This window comes from Cataglyphis hispanica, chromosome 19 (genome assembly GCF_021464435.1).
Source record: "Cataglyphis hispanica isolate Lineage 1 chromosome 19, ULB_Chis1_1.0, whole genome shotgun sequence".
NCBI classification, from domain to species: Eukaryota; Metazoa; Arthropoda; class Insecta; order Hymenoptera; family Formicidae; genus Cataglyphis; species Cataglyphis hispanica.
Genome location: NC_065972.1, coordinates 4,427,014 through 4,451,602, shown reverse-complemented (window position 1 = coordinate 4,451,602; position 24,589 = coordinate 4,427,014). Strand labels below are relative to the sequence as shown.

The following is a 24,589-nucleotide window of genomic DNA, read 5'->3' as shown; positions in this document are numbered from 1 at the left end:
AGGGACATCTGCCAGAATCGTTACAGGACGAGTATTCGAAATTCGAGTGAAGAGGCGTTCAGATTTAATACTAATCCGAGGAGTGTGGGCGTATGTATGACAACTGAACCGCAAACACCCTCTCTCTCCCTCCTCATTCGGTACGTGACTCACCTCTCTCTCTCTCTCTCTCTCTCTCTCTTGGTTCAGTGCAACACTACTTTCTTGCCGGTCGAAACTATAATACCGGCGACAATGTACCGAGCCGAGTGTGAAACCCGAGTACGAGATATCGAATGCTTCACAAATACGTACGAAGCGAAGATCATATTCCTGCCATCTCCCTCGCTTCCCCGTGCTCTTTTTCTTCCTTTTCGTTTCTTCGGCGACGGCCGACAGTTTTATCGCTTTTCTCGCGCGAGAGAACGCCGCAAGTTGCTGGAAAGATTGCGGCTTCACGAGAGGAGAAGTTGACTTTATTAGACGTCGACGGGAGCGGAAGAGGAAGGAGGATAAATGGGGTAGATTTACACGCGGTGGAAATTAATGCGATTCGATTCGGAGAAGGAATCATGTCGCAAGATAATCATGTCTGAAATGGGAATAAATTACAACATCGTTTATAAATAATAACTATAATAAGGAAGTGAGAGGAAAAGGAAAGGAAAGGACAAACGAAAAGAATGTGATTATAGCTTTTAATGTCAATGTCATAAAATTATTGTTTTTTCTTAATGTATATATACTGTATAAAAAATTTGACTGTGACATTTCAGACTTCAATTTTCACACACATACTTCGATTTTCACGCTTTTCTGAACTTTCGGAAACACGACTCTGATGATCGAACCAAGTTGTCTGACATTTCTTTCAGACACTCAGATCTAAAAATTTAGACGAAAGTGTGTGAATTTTAGAAAAATTTCTTTCAGTGTAACCATTAGTGACTATTAATTTATCATCTATACTGTGTCACATACAATCCAGTTCTCTTATATTTTTACGTCTAATATAAATTCAAAACAAATGTGCCCTTAATCGACTTAATTGCGTAAATGCTAATGCGTAACGAAGGCCAGTTAAAATAATCCAACTTCAAAGATCAATATGAGTCGGAGGAGATGAAAAACATCGGAAAACGTTGCTAGCAATCATCGTGTGCCTTTTTATCGCGGTTGGTTGCCAGCAATCGTGAAGTATGGGCGAGAAAGAGAGAAGCTTTGTCGAGCATATATAAGTTTTAAGATTGCCCGAGCCAATCAAGCTTTGAATTAAGGAAGCCTCTCGGGACGGTCTCCATGACTACCATCACCTCATCCCTGCATCTCTCTTTCTGTCCTCCTTCAGCAACACAGTCCTCCTCCCTCAACCCCCACCCCCTCCTCCCTCCCCCCGCTTAGTAAGAAAGGTCACGAGGTCATGCTGCGCGAAATCTTCCTCCTGCCAGTGCATTCCAGCGAGTATCTCATCGGAACCTTCCTTCCTGTTGATTATCCGCAGTTAACTAATGTCGCCGGGCAACGAAGGGAATAAATTATTTAGCACCTCGAAAGCTTCGCGAGAGATAGCGACTTTTATCCGACTCGAATGCGAGAAGAATATTGTGGAAGATTGTCACTCTTATATAAATACTTAGTAATCGCGCTTTTTATCAACTCTCTGTTGACAAAAAAATCTTACGGTGACGCAAATGGAGGGGGAAAAAAGGGATGTTTCTCTAGCGCTATCTTTGAGCGAGACTCGCTCACGCAGACCTACGCTCACTCAACTTAACTCATCGACTCGAAGACGCGCTCTCACGAGATGACAGAAGGGAGACAACGCGTTCGGAAAATATAGCGGGGGATCGATAGGCCGCACATGGAGCCGCGTACGTACAACCCCCCCATACACTGATAGAGACAGGTGTGTATGCGCCCCGTTCTGTATTAAAGTGCGACCGGCACACTCGGTATATACGGAGTGAAATCGAACGGGGGTGGGGGAGGGGGGGGGATACAGATAGAGACCGACGGCAGGTCTCCTTGTGACATGATGCGCTCAGATTTCTCGTTCATCCTGAAGGAGAGAGGAAACGCGACCGAGCAGATTGGTCGAGAAAATATTACAAATAAAATGATCGTGGCGCTATATATTTATTTTTTTTTTTTTTATGCATGGTGCATGCTATTTATGTGTACTTTCAGTAATTTTGTAATATCTTAAAATATAATAATGCAAGAGATTTTAACACTTTTTGATCCGGCATCTTAAACGATGCGTCACTTAACCAGTCTCATTTTCGAACATTTGAAACTTGCAACATTAAAATAACCCTTATTTTTAATATTGAATAGTTTAATAATTTCCCTAAAATTTTATTAGAGAATGCAAAATTTATTTTATTGTAACTAAAGATATTAATTTTTATATATTAATTGTTTCTGATATGAATAATAATTTAACTTAGAGCTTTATTTTTTTTTTTTTTTATACAAAAACTAAATTTAGTATCTTGCGCTATGTGAAAGTAGAAACATGCGTATTGAGTCTTCTTCATTAGTGCGTATTTATTTCGAAGTAATCAAGTCGCCAACGTTAGCACGAAGACATAAACTTTTTCTTTTTTCTCATTTTTTTTTTTAAGGAGAAAAGAAAGCGACAACGTTGGCCTTTCCATTGTGAAATCGAAATAAAAATCTTCACGATTCATGCTTATTTTATGCCGTCTGAAAGCTCGCCCGAAGCGGAAAAAACAACAAGCGATAAAAAAAAGTACAACCCGTTCCAATATCTCATTCTCGACCGGAAAAAAAGTTAACATTATTAGGAGCTTTTTGTTGCACGGAAATCTCATTCGAGGCTCGCAGACGAAGAGCTACATTTTTGAATAAACATTCTTTCCCCTTCAAATCGCGCTGGGGCTCGCGTGCACTATGGAATTTCGCACCGTATATTCGAGACACTCGTTAACTCGTATCGCCAGTTGGCTGGCCAGATGGAATAATTTCCATCGATCGAAAACCGTCTCGTGCCCCTCTCGGGAGCTTCGGCTGGAAGATTTTATGCGGCCGCCCACGTTTTGCTCGATAAATCAGGACTACGCGGCCGCTATTAAGACGAGAGTCGTTCTGAGCTACAGCCATTTATTTCGAAGTTAGCGTGAGTCACATTCTCTCACGCAAAGAAGAAAAAGGAGAAAGGAAATCCTACTTCTCGCTTACTTTTTCTTTTTCTCTCTTTCTCTCTTGAACATTTCAATTTTCAACCCTTCTCAAAAATCTCTTTAAAGTCTTGGAAATATGTATACTGTAAAAAAAATTTCTAAAAGTTCAGACACATTTTTGTCTGAATTTTCAAACCTCAATAAAATGTCATCAAAGTCCCTTTTCTGAAACCCTGGAAGAGTTTGTCCGAAAATTGAAATATGTCTGAAAACTCAAAAAGTATTCTGTCTGAAAATTCAGATAGCATTCTGTCTAAAAATCTAGACAGTGGTCTGAAACTTCAGGCGCATTTAGCCTGAAACTTCAGACAGTATTTGGTCTGAAAATTCAGACAGTATTCTGCCTGAAACTTTAGACAGCATTTTATCAGACAATTCAGACAGTGTGTCTGCAGAAAAGCTGCAGACACTTTGCCTGAAGTGTCAGTCAATTTTGTTGACTGTGTTGATGAAATAACATTGCACACGATTATTCTTATCGGATGAGCTTTCAAAAAAGGAAAATAAATTAAAGATTTTCAGAATGAAATATTTTTTTCGGAAACGAGTTCAATCCCCGCGATGCCACTCCACGTGCCATTCCTCTTGGCTTAATCGCAGTTATTCTCTCTGTTCCAGCTGCGGAAGCCAGTGTCGACTCTCTCGATCCCGGGGGCGATGAAGAACAGCGGCGGGGTGGCCGGCGGAGGCGGCGCGGGGGGTGCGGCTGGGGTAGCCGCCGGATGCGGTAGCGCCGGGGGTGCCGGTGCCGGCGAGGACGCCGGCATTGCCCTCGTGGGTGTCCACACCGAGTATCCCCGTTACATGGACGAGCGCATGCTGGCCGGCGGCGGCGGCTCCCTCAAGGGCCAGTCCGGCGGCGGCAGCATCGGGCCCGGTTCCAAGCACAAGCCCAACGTCGGCTACCGGCTGGGCAGACGAAAGGCCCTGTTCGAGAAGCGCAAGCGCATCAGCGACTACGCCCTCGTGATGGGCATGTTCGGCATCATCGTCATGGTCATCGAGAACGAGCTGTCCAGCGCCGGCGTTTACAGCAAGGTGAGCGTTATGAGATGAAGAGGTAGGAGAGATCCGGGGTAGAATTTTATTTTATATGCTCTGTATTTTTTTTTATACACATATAGTCTGATATATGTAATATGTATTCTGATATTAGATCCTCTCTATATGTATGTGTGTAATCTGATTCTCCTCCCTCTCGAATGTTTCTCCTATTACAGGGCAGATGAAATAGAAATTTGTCACGAGTTATAGAATTTAAAGTGGCTTTAACTGCAGAGCTCTTCTCAAGAAAATTGTCTTTACAACGATTTGGTTTGCCGAAAATATTTTATTCATAGTTACAATACAACAAACAAAAATATGTGTATAATTATTAAATGTGTAGAATTACTAATCTCAAAATGATTGTTGATATTCTCTGTCGCATAGTTGTCTTTAAATTTCCTCAGTAATTCGATTTTTATAATGATTGAAATCGATCTCTGATTTCTCATCTAAGTCAATCATCATCAACGAGTCTGACTGCGCATGTTAATTAACTCATAAGGAAAAATTATTGATTTCAACTCGTCGGGCATCAATTGTGAATTTTTGGATATAATGAATACAAGGTTTCTCGGTATTTGCGACTCATACTATTGAACGTCCAATTAATTTTCACTTGACTAGCTAATAGGCGAGTCAAACTTTTCCCGAGGCTCCTATAAACTCGCTTCGGATCGCTCGCATGTGGGAGCAAACTCATCGGCAATTCAAAAGTTAAATACCGAGGTTGCGTGGCATGATCTTGGGAACTCCCCTTGGTTCCTGTTTACAAAATACCGCAAACATGACCATTGTTTGAGGGACTCCCGGTAGAATTAACATTAGAAATGACTGCAGTCGGAAATTTGATTCATTAAGCAATTTTAGAGTAAGTGTCAAATTCTTTGACGATTTGCAATTTTATGTGCATTTTTTTGCTCATTAAGTGTTTTTATCACAAAATGTTCGAATGTTCATTGATCAGTATTTGAAGTCAATTTTGTCATTATCATATCACTCATCTGTATAAAATTGATGGCATTTTGATTAGTTATAAAATATATGTTTTGATGATAATATAATAATAGATGTAATTATATTTTATTTATTACACTGTAAAAAATTTTTTTAAAAATCCGACACATTTTTGTCTAAATTTTCAGATCTGAGTGTTTGAAAAAAATTTTAGACACTCTGTCTTAATTATCAGATCTCAATTATCACAATTATTGTTTTTTTCTGAAAGTTTAGAAGAATGTGTGTAAAAATTGAACTATGTTTAAAAATTCAGACAATATTCTGACTGAAAACTCAGACAACTTGCAAGTTGTAGGCATTGTCTGAGTTTCAGTTTCTTTTGTGTGCAAAAGAATTGAAAAATAATTAGTCAAAATTCGCGTAACACAGTTGCAACATTATACACAGTGTGATAGTATCGTAGATGATTTCTATATAGACACGAGAGATAGCTATTTTCATACTACACGTTGTGTACCTATTCGGTTTTTTACGCATGTTTGGGACATTCAGATATCCATAAATACCGTTCACAGTCTGTACATTTTGCTTATCGGGACACCCTGAATAAATTACGAGAGTCGCTGATAAATGATAAAGGTGCGCCATATCGTGTCCGACAGTAGAACGAGAGAAGATCGAGACGATTCGCTGAATATTTATCGCCAGTCGGAATCGTTCCGCGGCGAAACGTTAATTCATTCGCCATCGATCAGGGCCCTTGAAACCGCGTGAGAAAAATGCAGAGCGATGTAGCCGCGTTAATATTGCACCGACTGGTCTGCCGAAAAGGGTAAACCACGATGGTGGGATTTTATACTCGAAGAAAATTCCGATTAATTCCTCTTTTCTCGAAAATATATCGTGACCATTTATTTTTACTCAATATTTTATTCTTCTTCGCGAGATGGAGAGAATAATCAGAATATTACTGACTAAAATATCTATATTTAATTGAGATACATTTCTTCTTTATATAAGGTTCTTATAAAATAATATACGTAATATTTGAAAAAACGAAGATTATATAATTAACACTTCATGGAATTTAAAGTTGATAAATTAAGATAAGAACGGGAAAAAATTTTAAATATCTAAAAAGATCAAAGGATTTTAATATATCTTTAGATTTGATCTTGAGATCTTGAGATCTGAAAACTAAAACTTTTCTTAATACGTTCTCATTAATTGAATTGCTCTAATTAAATTCCTAGAAAAAAATTTTTTTTTTCCCTATCTTCGAAGGTATTCCATGAAACATCCTATAGACGTATACGCATATAGACAGATCTCGGAAACCCTGCCGACAGTCGTCTCGGCTCCTTTCAAACCCGAAAAGCTTCGTGCTTGAATGCTCGCGACGTGAGATGAGGATGTCTGTAAGACGTCAGCAAATGTATACACGACACCAGCATTTGCCTCACCGTCTCTTCGAACAATCCTTGCTGGATGTAGATTGGTCCTCCCTTGCCATCCCCTCCGGCGCATCGTTATCCTTTTCGTCCCCCGGTCTCTTATCGCGAAGAATCAATGCTGTCAGAAACGTTCACGTTATCACGAATAACAGATCCTTTCCTTGTACGACAAGCGCTTCGCCACGTGCATCTAAATGATATATCCTCAATCCAGGAAATTCAAGGACTCGACAATCGATAAGACATCTTAGAAACGGTTAACCAATGAGATTCGCAGAAACGAGGAACTCCAAGATATATCGTTACAAAAATCAAGAGCTTCAGAGAGAATCTCTTGCTCCATACAATTTTCTGGTCTGTCATCAAATACGTGAACTTTCTGAATTAAAAAAAAAATATTTTTAAAGAATTTTCGAAGAAAAATATGAATCTCGACAACTAAAAGTATTTCTCAATGAAATAATTTTGCCTTTTAATTTTTTGTGGTCAATGTTTCTTAGATGACTAATATAAAAATAATTAATGGAAAATTATACATGTGAAAAAAATCTAAGAAATTTTAGATAAAAAATATGAACCTCGACAACTAAAAGTATTTCTTAATGAAATAATTTTGCCTTTTAATTTGTTGTGGTTAACATTTCTTAGATAATCAATAAAAATAATTAATAGAAAATTATACGAAAAAAAAAAAAATAATCCAAGGAATTTTAGAAGAAAAATATGAATTGCGATAACTAAAAAGTATTTCTCAATGAAATAATTTGGCCTTTTAATTTTCTGTAGTCTGTATTTCTGAGACGACTAATATGAAAATAATTAGAAAATTATATGAAAAAAAAATCCAAAAAAGAATTAAAAGATCCGCTAAATTTGTGTCAATCTTTATCATATATTGAAGGTTAAACTCTTATTCTTTTATATCCATCTTATCTCATCATGATTTGCTACGTTCATTATTAGACCCTTCATTTAGGACAATGAATTGATTCGCGTTATCAGGTTAATGATTCGAGAAATGCGTCTGTATTTAGTATTATATTATAACTACGGTTTATTGGGACTGGTACGGCATCGCCGTAGGTAGATAAGCCTTTTCCAATTTACCATCGCGCTTTTTACGACGCTACGTATGACCCAGGTGGATCGTGTGCCGAGAATCCCTTGGCGCGAATTTGACTTTATTAAAATTCTCCCCATGTTTGCCCCTCAACAATTTCGAAAGTTATGAACGTCTGACAAGCGGAATTTGAAAACGGCGAGCTGTAGATTTAAGCAATGGAAATGTTTCTCCGCAAATATGCCGCCGATTTTCATCCGCACTGCGGAGAGTAATTCCGAATGTGCAAACGAGGATCAGTGTAGAGAAAATAAATTGCTTCTTATTTATCGCGAAAATTAATGTGAAACACAACTGTACAAACTTCGAGCTTCGATTTGGTAAAATATTTCGAGTCGAGCAAGAAAAGCTGGATAAAGAAAGCATTGGAATGTGTGCGATATCACTCCATCATGGATTTTAACAGTCTTAATTATAAAAAGAAACTTTGTATAAGCTCAGAAAAATATTTCCTTCCATGATACGATTATCCTTTTTATAATTTCGATATATATGAGCGTCTGAAAAGTTTACTTCACGTTAAATGGGATGTCTCCGCGACCTTGCGACCTTCGCGAACTTTATCGACTAAAAACGACTCCGTTGATGCGCCGGATATAACGAACGGATATTCAAGACGACAAGCGCGAACAGTCCTTCGTTATATATACCCTGCGGCATATATATCGAGAGAGCTCGATAATCGCGATTGCGAAGGATAGGCCGCCTTGACCCGGCCTATCCTTTTTCGAACGGGAAAGCTCGCTGGTCCCCGGGGTGCTTTCGGCCGCAGAGGGTGTCTTTTTTCGCGCGCTCTCCTCGTCTCGCGCGACGCGAGAGACTCGTGTATTTATTCCGCTCCAAATAGAGGATATTTCTCCTGCCGAGAATTTCCCTAGGGATCGCAAAAATCCCGTTGTTGACCGAGCAATTCTCTCCGCTTGATCCTGTGCCAAGAGCAGAGCGGCGGATTAACAATATCGATATTGCAAGCTCAAAGACTTCTATTTTCAACCTCCTCCCCCTCCCTCCCACCACGCGACTGTACCGCGAGGACCCCATTCCGGAATTGGAGTAGTAATGCGAGAGAATCGGTTGGAAAACGTATCGTCCTCTAACGGAATTTTACAGCGAGCATCGATGTTTGGCAAATTAAAATGTCGAAATTTATTCTTACTCGCACTTCTTTATTTTACTCATTGAACAAAAATTTAGTAAATCCAAAAAAAAATTTTTTTTTTATTTTAAAGAATTATTTTAATCGAGCAAAATATATTTGAATTAGTAAAATATAAAATAAAAGCAAAGTGTGCCTTCATTTGCAAATAAAAAAAAAAATTGTTTTTTATGTTTATCATAGTATTATTATATTTTTTTTATTATATTAAATTAAATTGCTTTATTATATTAAATTACTTTCTTTAAAAAAATATTTTTTAAATTTTTGTCTGTTTGTTTCAGAAACACGAAGGGAGGTTTCCTTATTTCAATAAATAATTTTTTGTTTTCAAATAAATATTTTTTTTATTAAAATTTTTAATAATTTATTTTAAAAATTATTATTGATTAATTTTTATTACATGCAAATTGGAAACAAAATATATATTTCTTTAAATGATAAAAAAAAACATCAAAATTAACAAAGTATATTTATTTGATTGAAACAAATTTTATTTTTAATACATGTATACGCATTCCGATTAATGCTAAGAAAGTGGAAATTCTCTCGTATCTTGGATTCCCTAGTCTTTTTATATTTCTCATATTTCATCTCTTTATTGAAGCTTCGACATCTTCCACTTCATGAATTCTTAGAGATTGTTTGATTTTTCTGATCGTTACCTTCATATTCAAGTAAATGGCCTGATAAAATTGCAGACGCGATATACATATATAGGAACATTAGTTTCCTCAGATATTCGGACGCCGGTGATGTTTAAAAACTGTCGAACGATCTTGCGGTTTGCTCTCATGTACGCGCATGGAATTGCAAATCCGGCAAGAGCTGAGAAATTTCGCGGCGTCGCAAAGTCGACGCCGTCTCGTACCGAAATTTGTATGCACAGAAGCGATCGAATTATATTTGGGGCTGGAAGTTCTCTCTCAACCCCCGTACCCATTAATTTTATACGATTACGATTTTGTTGCACGTGTTGTTACTCAAGCGATCGAAAATAAAGGCTCGAAAGTACGCGAAATTCTATCTTTTTTTCATCAAAATTCTAGTTTTGTTACAGCGGAATTTTAATCTAAAGGATTTGGTTACAGGGCCGTTAAATATCGAAAACTGAAAAAAAAAATTCCATGCCCCTCTATTTGAGATTTATCGCAAAAAGGTATTGAAATTTTACCCGGGAAAGGGAATTTTCAATTATCATTCTCTTCTCCGAAGCACGAATCGACGTGTGTACCACTTTTCCCGAAGATAAATGAAATGATAATGCAATATTTCAATCGGAGCTTCAACCAAACATCTCCTTGGTGCGTTACTTGAACTTTTTATCATCAATGTAGATGACAGCTAACAAATGCTGGCAATTATACAAATATAAACGTCATTATTCCTCCCCCTCACGAATGGGAGATCGATCCGCGATGACAAGCGGCGGTGAGGAATGATAAATTGCGTCGTCACGCCGTCGCAGAAATCCCTGAACGACCTCGATGACGTGAAGACTTTGACAAAGCTCAGGAAGAAGACGGCAATTATGCAGCCGCGAGAATATAATGTCATTATAAAATAGTACTGCGAAAGCAGAGGTCGTCAAGGGAAGCCCCGACGGGCCAGAATGGAAAAGTCGAGAGCCCGGTTATGCCGAGAAGGAAATAAAAGAAAAAAACACTGTTGGCGTATGAAGAATGTTTTGATTGTACAATAATAATAAAAAGCTATTATTAATCGAAATTTAAAAAAAATATATATATATATTTCTTCTCGTTTGTATTATTTGAAAAATCAAATAAATAAGTCTGTAGATTATAAAAGGAATTAAAGTGTTTTAAAATTATATATTAATAGTTTTTATAAACGTCTTTATAAAAGAAAGTAATTAATATTTTTCTTAATTTATGACAAGAATTTTTGACGTGAAAATTTTTATTTTGCCGCTAATGTGTCTGCTTTTCCTCGTCAAATTTACACAAAAAGATTCAACAAGATTATCGAGCCCTGATCGAGATCCCTGATATACTTTGGTGTGCAAAAATGAGGAATGATAAGCGACACAAATTTCAGTTTGATCGTTTAACACGGCGGTATCTCTTTTTTTTTTTTCTCTTTTCTCTTTCCTTTTTAAGCGCTATTAAGGGCTTACGACCCAGTTTAATGCCTGATAGTAGCTTTTATGCACCTCCTTTTTTTCGTTGGCGACCTCCAGGATGGCCTGAACGTTACGGGCTTCGTGTGCTAGGCAAGGATTAGGGTTCCCCTCTCGGTATCGCGAGATAAAAACGGATCAGAGTGCTTTTACCGTGGTGGATTAACAAATGGATCCACCATGTCGTTTCGCCACCTTCTCGACTGGCATCAAGTTCATCGGCTTTACGTGCGGCCTATAAAAATCGCGCCATATTAATTTTACAACTTTATTATTATCATGATTTTTTTTAGAATTGTATCTGCGCTGAAATTTTATCTAGCTTAATTTTTCACTTTTATCTCGGAATATAAATTACAATCTCGTTGCTAACTCGATTAACACAGAAAAATTCCGAAGACTCTGGAAACCTTGAACTTATAAAAATTCGATGGTTAGATGGTTTCAGAAATTCTAAATCCCAAATTTCACCAAACAAATCTTCAAAAAAAAAAAAAAAATAAAATTCTAGGAAGCCACTGTTTTAGAAATAACAAATTTCAATGATTGCAATTCCCGAGGATTAAAATAATCAAAAATAAAAAATTCTAGAATTTTTTGAGGTTGAAGCTTAAAAAAAATTTAAAACTAAAATAAAAGGCCTTTAAGCCTTAAAAAATTTGAAGTCTTTTTTATTTTTAAGGTTGAAGGCTTTCAAAAATAGTGAAAATTTTTGACACGTGTGCGCATTTTTTGTCACACACACATATATATATATATGTATGTATATGTTTACAGAATTTTTCGCATAAGTAATTATTATATGCTGTGACTATGAAACACTTTTCTTATAGTCTTCTGCTAGTCATCGCTGTTATCATTTGGCACAGTTCCTAAGTCGAAGAAAGAAAGAAGCGATAATTTAGGAATGAGTGCTTTATGATCTGAGGAAGGGAGATCTCCCGTGGAAAATTTCTTGGAAACTTGGTCGACGTTTATCTTCACGTTCGCGTCTTGTCGCGAGGATTAAGCTTCCCGTAATCGAGCTTTTCTGCGATAAGTTTTTTTCGAGGGCTAAATCCGCCTAGAAGAAAGGCGATTCTTAAGTTGCCATTGGCGCGGAGCATCCTTCTTCTGTCTCTCTCTCAAATCGAATAAAAATCGCAAAAAATAAACGATATCTCAAAGTAGAATTAACGGTTTTAATTGTCCTTATACGCTGCTGCGTATTTATATTGCGCGAAAATGGATCTTTATGACAGATAATAATGAATTTTATTATATTTTTTTTAAATGAATATATATATTTTGTAATATATATTATAATAATATTATAATAAATATATTATAAAAAAATATTATAAAAAATATATTATATTATAATTTATTATAATATATATATATATATATATATATATATATATATATATGAATATATATAAATAAAATTATATAAAAATGTATATAAATATTATAATAAGCTGAAAATAATTAGCGCATTTTAAAGTGCGATAATTATTTATTCAACACTATTGTCCTCTATTTTCCATCACATTCTTTACGAATATCGTTGAAATATATTTAGGAGTGCTTAGTCTTATAAAATATGCTAAAGAATTTATATTATGTGCTCTTTATTTTAAATTGTTCGTGTATCTCGACGAGATTTATATACACAATCGTACACTGAATCATCCACCCGTTTATTGATTTGTCATTTGTTAGTCTTACTCTAAAATCCACTCAATCTATTCGCAAATCCCCCCCCGAAATGCGCAATCGTTGTCGCTTCGTTCACGCAAATTGTAACAAATCACGCGTGTCGCGCAGCGGATTGAAATGAAATTTCCGATAAACGAAATTTCAACACGAAGCTTCATTCGTGGCGCTGGTTGACTTGATCGTCCCGGGAGCGAGAATAATTACATTTATTTTTCATCCTCGAGGGCCGTTTGTCGGCATCCTCGACGCTTTGTTATCGAAAGGGCATCCCTCGCGTGGTACAGTCCATTCTCAGCGAAGCTTAATATTCTCCAAGGAATTAAATCTTTTTAAATCTTTTTAAAATCCCAACTTTTGAGCGAGAGAGAAAGAAATGATCTTTATAAAACGTAGACTCTCTGTTCTTAGCTCTTTTAATGTCAAACACTTGGTTGCCTTTAATCTGAGAGAAACAAGATCTACTTAGATACTCCGGTCTTTATTACAGTTTCTACTTTCGAAACTATGTGTGTTTTTACGGTCTTAAATGTTTGAGCAGAGAGGACCGATCTCTTTGCCATTCCAATCTCTCTAGAAAAAAGTTTCCGCGACTTTCAAAACTTTTAAATGTCCCAACTTCCACTCGAGATCTTTTCGATTCAGATTTCTCGCATTTGTCTTGTCAGTCTTGTCAAATAATGCGCGCGCCAACTGGTCGAATAATTATTTCCCTCCTTAAAGGGCACGATTCCCTTTCCACAGCGTCCTCTTTCTCTTTGTCGATCCTTTCTCCTTCCTTTAAAGGGACGTCTTTCTCATCGTGGATTAATTTTTCAGGCGCGCCGCGGATTCACTCGAGTCTTTCGTCTTACTCTTTCTTGTCAGATCTACTTACAAAAGACTCCTCTCGTATCGAGCGGGGAAGAGGGGGTCGCGATGATTGCTTTATAATCTGTAGCTGAGCGAGAGCGTATTCCCGTGATGTATCGTCGGAATCAGCCGCAAATAAGAGAAAATTCTGTCCGGCACTTCCTCCCAGTTGCTGCGGAAATTATGAAGAGAAGACAATAAAACTGCTGAAGAAAAATATTTCTTACCTAGTGTAACGACGCGAGTATTAATTCTAATAATTAAGTCGCAAAATCGAAGAACTCGAGACTCAGGATGATAAAAAAATTATTAATATTATTAGATTCTCATTTAAAAAAATCGCGTTAGACTTAACATTTTGCAAATTTATTCTTAATATCGATGAGATACTTTGTATTGTGCGTGTATATAAAAAGTAATTTTCGGCCTTTAGATGATTTTTATCTCCAAAAGTGAACGCACGTGGGAATGAATATCCGACAACTAAAAGCAACCTAAATCCAAAATAACCGACTATAAATAACTGTTCATGTTATAAATCGACGTACGCTTGTTTGAGGGATCAAAACACATGGCAGACCGAATATTTTGTCGTCGGATAAATACGTTTTATAGAAGAATCTTAAAAAGAATTATAAAAATTTTATATCCCAATTATATCCTAATGAAAAGTTCAAGTTCGTCTTGTATTTTTTATCTATAATATTTTATAATTTTAATTCCGATTTTCCTGACATCTTGGGTTTATAAATTTTGAAGGTTCTTATTATGATGTAGTTAAATTTAAAAAAAGTTTTAAATAATAATGTGATTTTTTTAGACTGAAAGATTTGAAATGTATAAATATCGGATTGTATAAAAAAATTCTATTATATAAAGGCACAGATATATTTTATTTAAAATTTTTTAAAAATATGATTAAATTTCCATATTTCCCATAATTAAGATTGATTCCCTCGATAAAAGTAAATTTGAAAGATACTTATTGTGTTGTCGTCGAATTAAAAAAATTTTCCAATAAGATTATGATTTTTAGATTGAAGGATTTAAATGTATAAAAATATTGGATTTTGGAAAATTTAATTATATAAATATATTTTATTTAGAATTAAAAAAAAAAAATTTTTTCATTAAATTTCATGTATCCCATAATTTAAATGATCCCTTCTACAAAAGCAATTTACAATTTAACAATGATATTCCATCGTGTTTGTACTCTCTATTTATTTTTTTTTCCCTGAATGGCAGGGTACACGCGTTTCCGGATAAAGAGTTTGAAACAGTGTTCGCACGTATTGTGACACGTGTACACTTTACACGCGTTCTATCCGAAACACAGGAGCCAGTTTTCGTAACTTGCCGCCTCCCGGAACACGGTTTCACTTCGACGCCTTTATTTCGACGGAGGCATGAAAAAAATGCGGCAAAGGTAGTTAATTTCACAGGGCGTGACCGCACAAACGAAGCGGCGCTCGCTAGGTCGAAGGCACGACATGCGCACATTCGAACACGCACGAATAGATCATGCCGTCGCTATAGTAACCTCGGATGCGAATCTGAAAGCATTCCAACGGCGTGTTTGGCGAATGTTTTATCAACGATTTCCACGATATTACACGATATTAATACGCGCGCCCGATGCAGGTAGATCTCCTCTCTCCTCCCTTTTTTATTTTTTTTTTTCATCCATATTAAAGAGTCGGCTATTTGAAAGTCTGATAAAGGCAAAATTAAATAAATGAAAAAAAAAAAAACAAAAAACGATATACCATGCGTTTGACTACAACGTATCGCAATGAAAGCTTCACATAATATTATTTCAATGAATGCTATTCCAGTAATATTTACTTGAAAATGCGAAGTAGCAAGGAAATGTTTAATTCGAAGATAATCTCTGTATGATATCATAAAGTATCATAAAAACACGCACGGTTATTAAATAATAAATGGAAATACCGTGATATATGTTCGACGATGAAAACAATTTTTGTCTCGTATAAAAGATTTAAAAAAAAGAAAGGAAAATCAAGACTAATTCTCTTTCGGAGAATCGCGTGTGTAAGAATTGCCCCTCGACAAGTAAGAAAATATAGTCGACGAGGAAAACATATGTAATCGCTGTCGACCATTTCCGTATGAATGCGAGGAGCGGAAGCTAATATAATCGGCATCGGGACGTGCCGGCGCGATCTGAATGCAGCCCCGAGTCAGGACATCATCGACGGAGGGCGCGCTCGTTGACGCGAAGCAAAGAGGAATGCCAGAATTGTCGAGAGGATTTCCGGCTTGGCACGGCTCCTCCGTATTGCCCTAATCGATCGACGAACCCCTTTGAAGGGGGTTGACGATTATCCGCTTATAAGTTTTCGCGGTGGCAAGCATTCGAGAAAGAGCGAGTCGAAACTTTTGAATGATGTTTCAATCTCACCTCTCGGATGCTTCCCCTTTTACCATCCGCGTCTTGACCCTCTTAAACTTTTTTTAAAGGAATATCTCAACTGACGTTTTTTACATTTTGGATTTTTAATTCTTTTTTTTTTTTTACCCATCTTTTAGATTGTCGCGTTGCTGGAGTAACGTCAAGCGTGATACGCCTCGCTTTTTTCCGATATAAATAAATGGAGGAAGAAAAAATAAAACAAAAATATAGATATGATAAATAAAAAGCCGGACAGAAAAAAAGAGTTCTTCTAAAGATATCTTGTGTAAAGATATTCCCCTCTCTTGATAGATATAAACTCCGCATTATCTCTATAGATACTACCGGGTGTAACTATAATCATTCGTTGGGAATGCAAACGCGCCGACGTGATTTTCCCGGGCAAAATCGGTCTTTGATAAGAGATGCAATTGCATTAATTCATGGATCACGAGCGGTATAATCCTCCCCCTTTTCTCCCTGGTTAGGTATCGATGCCCAGCCTTTGCGTCGATGCTCGTAAATTTATTACGGCGTATCGCGCTAACCGCGTGCGATATCAAGTTTATGGTTTTCATCTTCAAGAGACGATAACCGATAATTGGATCATCCCATTGGGATAGATTTACGGTAAATTTAGTAGATCGTTTGGGAACGGATGATAATTGTAATGTAATCTGTAGATCTGTTAGAATCGCGGTTGCGACAGATGATTTTACGAACTTTCCATATCTTCTTATATTTTCCAAATCTTTACGAATGTATCTGAACTTTATCCTAAACTTCAATTTTTGTTTGTAGGAAAAATAAAAAAAGAGTCTGCAAACGTTCTCTTATGCTTATTATTATTAATATTTAAACAGAAATATTTCGTTTAAAAATTTAACGCGAGGTGTTTAATGCTTTTTATCGATGAATGTTCTTCGAATATCCATTTTCGTGACGTTTATCAAAGTTTCCGGCGAAGAGACGAATTTTTTTTCATAATAGTAATCATTTCAAATTAATTTGAGGATGTTTTGGTAGTACAATAGTAGCAAAAAGCTATCAAAATTTAAAAAATATATATATTTGTTACATTTATGCTGTTTGAAAAATCACATAAATAAATCCGGATTATAAAAAGAATTAAAGTATCATAAAATAATATAGTTAAGTTTAACGTCTTCATAAAAGAAAATTGTTGCAATTAATATTTTTCTGAATTTATTACAAAAACTTTTGATTGTGAAAATCTCCTGAAATTAGTAGCAAGAAATAAAAAAGAGTAATTTGCAGAAAGAGAGAAAGAGAGAGAGAGAGAGAGAGAGAGAGAGAGATAATATATTTTTAGTAAATTTTTAATAACTTTTAAATAAAGAAATGGATCTAAATCAAGTTTTGCACAAATATTTATTAAAGTTTATTTTATTTTAGCTTATTTGAACTTATGGTTGTGTCTCGAATTCTCGGGCCAGCGGTGCCTCGTTCTCGTTAGACAGTTTTTTATAACATTAATCCATCCGAATGGTCATCCACGGCAGGCACTGTAATAAGGATCAATCGCCTGATGAGTAGATACGAGACACTGTGCGCCTGTCTCCCCTAACCTAACCTAACCTAACCGTAAATATCATGCTGAAGAAGGTCCAAATTCAGAACCCAAAAAACGTATTATAAACACATTTTAACACAAGTTACCCTTGCGCAACGAGTATCGCGCCAAGCTCTTAATTAGCTCTTTTCCTGATCAATGTTATGGTAATTATTTACAATAATTTACTTTTCCGAATTTTGACAAATATGATCGGATTTCTTTAAAAAAATCTTTATTGTGATTCCAGTGATAAGCAATCAGGGAAGCTCTTCTCTTACATCCCCGAAAAAACGGAAAATTTGGTATTTATATACCAAAGGAGACAAGTCCGAAAGTTTTGATCTTGACATATGTTATGACTCTGACAGTAATTTTGCAGTGTGGCTTTCTTACGTTAAAAATATATGGTGGCCCTTAATTCCAATGGTTTTACAACTTTCCACGTGAACCGAGGTTTCCATGCAAAGCGAGGTTCAACAAACCTATCTAATTCTTTGATAGCGGAATCCCCTCCCCTTCCCCCCGCAGAACATACTGCCACCACGCATATACTTTTTAATGCGAAGTGAGATTCCACATAGGTTTACTTTTTATTTTATGTATATTTATCAAAAAATTATATTATATACAAGACAGCATTTATCAGTCCAAAGATTTGAGTTGAACCTCGCATTGCATAGGTAAATCTATATGAAACTTCGCTTTGCGTGGAAAATTGTAAACTCATGTGGAACCTCATTTCGCATTAAAAAATATGTGCGTGGAGGAAGTATGTTCCGTCCCCTGCTCCCCCTCTGTAGAGAGGCTCCACTATTAAAAAATTAGACATTTAGATTTGCGTTGAATCTCGTTTTGCGTAGAAAATTGTAAACCCTTTATAACTTGACCCAAACCAAATTTTAGTTTTAAATCAGAAATAGGAGGAGTTACGTCTCTATAAATGTAAACAAACACGTTTCCTGTCTATGCAAATAGAATGTAAACAAACTTTATTTTTCCTTATTTTATAACTTTATTTTTCTTTATTTTATAATAGAAACAGCATTAAAATTGTGATACATTTAATTTGTTGAAGGGTTCAGGATAATGGGGGAGGGGCTCTCCCGATTGATTATTACTATTGGAATCACAATAAAGATTTTTTCAGTGAGACCCGATTATATTTGTCAAAATTTGAAAAAGGCTTTATTGTAAATAATTACCAAGTTTATTTATTAAAGTTTTCTTATGTAAAAATTTTTATTTAGTTGGCAATGTTTTTTCTTCATGAAATTTATTAATAAGTGCTACAATACGCAACTTGCCATAAGAATCAATACTAATTTTAATCTTAAATGATTTCCGAACCATTAAGAGAATTGTACTCAGATACTCAGAAAAAATTTCTACGAAATTTTCATGTTTTACATGTCAATGTTTTGACATATGTCACATCTTGGCAACCATGGTACACACGCGCGCGCAAATATTACAATTCGCGCCGCATAGTGTCACGATGGTAATTTCATCCACAGGCCATATCCACAGGCATCGTGGACCTCGTAAAGTCAACGTAAGGTCGGGCGAAAATGGATCTCGCGTTCATATTTTATGGCGTGCCTCCTAATCCCTTAATCCATTTATGCGGCGACCAGAAATCTCTTACCCAACCAAATGCGAAAGCTTTGGTGCAGAAGCGCTGAAAAAACTTTCGCAGTTGAATAAAAATAGCGATTTAATTTAACGATGTAATTAAAAATTTTACAACATCTGGTATTTGACAAAACACATCACGTACGCATCGAGATTTTATTTTACGTATTCCGAACATTTTTTCTTTTTGTAAAATAAAAGAATTCTCCCTTGATATCTGAAATGTAATCTTGAGGGTAATAATAATAGTATCAATTAAATTTAAATATGCGCTCCGTGAAATTATGCCCGAGATTTGTAAGGAAAACTTTGCCAAGAGCAATTGATACTCAGATTGGCTTCTCTCCTCCCAGCTCCCTCTCCCCTCCCCGGCCCCTTTACCCTCGTGGTTTTTATGAGCCCTTAATCCCTTTCCAGCCTACATGGTGGAAAGAGGCTTTGCTCAGCCAACGAGCTTATTGTCATCGTTGTTCCGGAAAGCAGCCCGTTATTCGCGATCCACAATTTAGCTGACCGAGAATCATATAAACTATTTTCACACCCGTATCGAATAAACTATATACGTGCAGGAAGTGAGGAGTCGGGATTATCTATCGGACATTGCTCAATTGTTATAGAGGCGAATTGAGGGAAGAACGGTAGTTCGATATCGCAATGTCGTTTTCGCGAATAATCCGCTGTAACTTGTACTACGATGTCGTCGATGTCACAAATCAATTTGACAAGACGAAATTGGGGAAATGAGAAACTTCTGAGTTGGTCAAAGAATTCCTTTTAGATGCGAAGGAGCGCTGACGTCGCTCGAGACGCTCCGTAAACTTTCGAATATCCGGTCGCGTATCCAGCCCTTTGGGCCGGCTTAAATTCGTCGAAACAAAAACATCCGGAAACTGCAGTAAATTCAGGAACGTGAGTTGGTCAGATTTATAGAGGCTGATTTTATAGCGAAAATTTCGCCATGAATGTGATCCGAGAGATTAACGGAAGCTTTCGATTCCGTCTCGACAGGTGTCTAATGACGTGGAAAAGATTAGTGATGAAGGATCCTCTCCGATCCCTTCTTTGAGTGGCTTTTTTAGACATAATATTAATCATCTTCGTTTATTCTTCGACTTACTATGTAGGATGCAAAAATAGAGGAAAGAAAGATCTTATTTTTTTTATAAATATTTGTTTAGCCGGAAATCGAAGGCTGCGAATATTTTATTGTTCTACGTGTATAAAGAATGAGCAATCAACGCGCAGTTAAATCTCAGAATTAGCGTTCAATTGTTCGAGTTTGAGTATTAATTCGCTGATATATACAGAGTGTCCCATTTATTTTGACTACTGTAAATGATTATATGCAGTAGGAAGTTGTTCGTTTTGCGACTTAAAAAATGTATCAAAGTAGACAGTCAACATTTCGAACACTTGCTTAAAAATCGAATAAAAATGTTGAAAAAAATTTAATAACATTTGATTGTTCGATTGTTCGAAACATGTCATCATTTAATCCATCTTCTGCACCTTCAACTTTGCCACAATTTTTGAGGTTATTTGAAGGTTATAACATCATAGGATGTTGTATTAGTTTTCTCATAAGCTACTTTAAATAATACTTTAAAAAATACTTTAATATATCACGCATAAAAGATATTTTAGGTGGTCAAGATAAATGGAACACCCTGTATATTCTTGAATCATTTCTAATTTATAATTCTCGAAACACTGAAATAACAACAATTGTTTATCTTGATGTATTTTTCGATTGTATATTTTTTGGATAAAATCAATATTTCTTAGATAAAATAAAAAAATAAATATAAAATAATTGTACAGAGATACATATACAATACGGAATGTTGTATCATTGTTTCAGGCCTCGTTTTACTCGACAGCACTGAAAACCCTGATCTCTGTGTCTACTGTGATACTGCTTGGCCTCATATTTGCTTACCATGCCTTAGAAGTTCAGGTACGTATAATGCACATCCCAAAGTATTACAATTGTAGCAATAGAATAGAAAACTTTGGACGTTAAATCCATTGAATTTAAATAGAATGTAAAGATCACATCGCTCCAATTCTTTCAAAAATCAAGAAGCTGTTCTATCCATTCGCTCGTGCGATTGCTGTGTAATTTTATTACACGTTATACAAAAATCGATAAAATGACGGTTTTTCGGGTAATTAAAGATATAAAATATTAAAAATATAATAGCAGATTTTTTTTAATAATTTGGATTTTGTTAAAGTTTAAAAACTTAATAATGTCTTGTTTTTCCATCTTATTAAATTTACATACAAATTTATATATTCACCGGAAAATATTCTTTACGTTTGAAGACACACAATACACATGCACATTATTATTGTCATAATTATAATCATAATTATAATGCAAATTATATTATTGCTCATATCTCTATAAATTGTTGAATACAAAGAAGTACAATATAACAGCTATAAACAGTTGTAAATACAGCTGTAAAAAACTGTTTCTAACTTGAAACTTTTAACTTTTAGGCTTGCAAGATATATTTTGCTAGATAATTTATAATAAATCGTAGATTTGACAATATGTTCGATCAATAGCTCGCTACAGTTTAAAGTGATTTCAAATAATTTTTCGCAAATTTAACTTCGAAACTAATAAATAGGACGTAACAGATGAACGTTCAGATTTATTATTCGCTTAAATTCGTTTTATCTGTTTCTAATTCGAATTTCAGGCGCGCGCAAAGTATTTGTTGCCAAATAATTTATAACAAATAACGGCTAATTTTGAATTTCTCTTATTTAACGACAATTAACTTTGCGAATTTCAAGTATCCATTAAACTAAGTTTGTGGAACTCGTAGGACAGGCTGGTATAAATAAAAAGACGTTTTATTCTCAAAGACTGATTATTTTCACCCAAACATGCAAATTGCATTCTGTAATAAATTTACAAGTGAACACACTGTAAAAAAATTTGACTGAAACTTTAGACAAGGTGTCTGCAGTTTTTTTTGCAGGTACACTTTGAATCTTCAGACATACTTCAATTTTTACATTCTTCTGAATTTTCAGATAAATGACTGATGATTAAGACAGATCGTCTGAAATTTCTTTCAGACACTACTAGATTTGAAGAATCAGACAGAAATGTGTGTCTGAATTTTTAGAAAATTTTTTTACAATGTAATTATAAACAAATTAAATTCCCGCGATCGGGACAGATAATTAGGGTGAATCGTTTTCGAGAGTATCGTTTCAAACAGGCATTACGCTTCAGTGATCGCGAAATTTCACATTCCCTTCATTTAGACCGTCCGTTGAGATCGCCGGAAATCGGATAATTATATATACACAATTTCGTAGATAATATTAACGCGCCACTAATGAAGGGCCAATTAAATTTTATGCGCGATTAAAATTTATCTAGCCGACGCGCAAAATCGCTAGCTTCGACGATCATCCCAATGGCGGATTATTTATGTGCGGTCGGGCCCACGATAGGTGGCGCTTGAATCTCTGAAACCATGGGCGACTGAATGAATAACGACGTATTCGCGAAACAAATAAATATGCAACGACCTTTCGGTTTAGATCGATAAATAATGTCGCGCGAACGTCGAGTAACTTGAAATTTGCAACGAGACACTTGTCTTGGCAAAGCCACGAAATCTTTATTCTAACTTCTTCGCTTTATAGTAGGAAAAATCTTTGCGGAAATTGCGAATAGATCTCTCTTCTCTCTCTCTCTCTCTCTGTGACTCTCTCTTTTAAAATAAAAGTTTCAGCTTGCATTGTCAAGATTGCACGGAAGACGTATTGAATATATACCGGGATTGTTTGTAATTCTTTTAATACTCGGCAATTTTTAATACAAACGAGAAATAATCAGAGAATTTTCAATTTAATATTATTGGATTAAGAAGTTATCCGATGATCTCGATACAATAGCTCGAAAAAAATGATTGAAATCGCAGGAGGGAGAGAGAGAGAGAGAACCGATAAGTATCCATTATAATATCCGGCGAAAGGAAGTCTCTCCGCTGAGCTCTCTTCCGAGCTTGCTTCCGGTCTGATAGGAAGTCGTCTTAATGAGATACCAATGGCTGGCAGCGAAACGAGCCGCGCAAAGCTTGGAACGTTTAAGCGTCAGCTCAAATATTGACGCTATGACCGTCTTTCAAGTCTTCACATCCAAGACTCCCGTTATATACCGAGCGAACCGCGAAGAAGAAATGCTGTGTAACTTTGGCATCCAATTTCTCTGGGTGATTCTGAAGGAACGAATTATCGTATAAAAGTGTAAACCTGATACAGGAATAATGGGAGAAAAAGTAAAAGTTTGAATTTTTCTTAGAAAAAGACGAATGTATCGTAGATTTGCCAAGAGTTTTTCAATTTTTCAAATCTTGCTTTTATCTTTTATCGCAATTTTAAAGGTTTTAACATTGGATTTTTTTACGACAGATAAATTTTTGTTAAAGTTATCAATAAGTTAATATAATTGTCAGTATATTTATTGATATAAAATACTAAGTAATAAAATTTTTTATTTATTTTTTTTTTTTTCTTGCTTTTATCGCGCATAATCGATTTAATCGCACCATAGTAGAAAAAAAGAGAAAGAGAGAGATTTGTTTTCGAGAAATAAATTTATATTTTATTTTGTATAAATAAGAAAATCTGTCTCATTGTGATGCGCGCATGTTTCGTGTCAATTTCACTTGAAACTGAGCGCGGGTTAATCTCGAATGGCAGATCAGCAGGGCTTTATTGTGAATCTCTCCACCAGTGGAATATCGAGGCCGATCACGAAGTGAAAAAGAAAGATGTGATAGCTGCCAACATCCGTTAGCGTATCCCAAACGGATAATCTCGACTCAATGTGCCGGAAAAACGTTCTCTCGTCAAGCTCGCAGTTGTCGCGCGATGCAATTTCAGCGTGATATATCGGAATCATCTTCTCCTCTTCCTTCTCCTTCATTCGCCTTCCCACATTGCCGTGATATCCTTGCGTTGCGATAATGAGGATTGTTATGTTGATTCGAAAAGGAAGCAAGTCCTGGGATTTATTTTCATGAGATAGAAATTTGGAAATCCTGGGATTTTAATAAAACTTTATTTGTGCACTGTCAAAAATTTTCTAAAAATTTATGCACATTTTTTTATTGAAATTTTCAAATCTGGGTCTGAAAAAAATTTCAGACAATCTGTCTTAATCTTGTCTCATCAGAATCATTTTTCTGAAAGTTCAGAAAAGTGTATTTGAAAATTGAAATGCGTCTGTGTGTCTGAAAATTCAGATATATCTATCTGCAAGAAAACTGACTGAAACCTCAGACAAAATGTCTGAAACTTCAGACAAAATATCTAA

At 35.8% G+C, this 24,589-nt stretch overlaps 1 protein-coding gene across 2 annotated transcripts in view; it reads left to right on the top strand.

Moving 5' to 3' along the window:
* The window catches only part of LOC126856623 (small conductance calcium-activated potassium channel protein), a 168,508-nt gene that overhangs the window by 116,714 nt on the left and 27,205 nt on the right, over positions 1-24,589 (top strand). For both annotated transcript variants that reach the window (XM_050605306.1, XM_050605305.1), the window contains exons 4-5: positions 3,804-4,223; positions 21,098-21,193. In XM_050605306.1, coding sequence (XP_050461263.1) covers positions 3,804-4,223; positions 21,098-21,193 — 516 coding nt within the window. The remainder of the gene's footprint in view (positions 1-3,803; positions 4,224-21,097; positions 21,194-24,589) is intronic.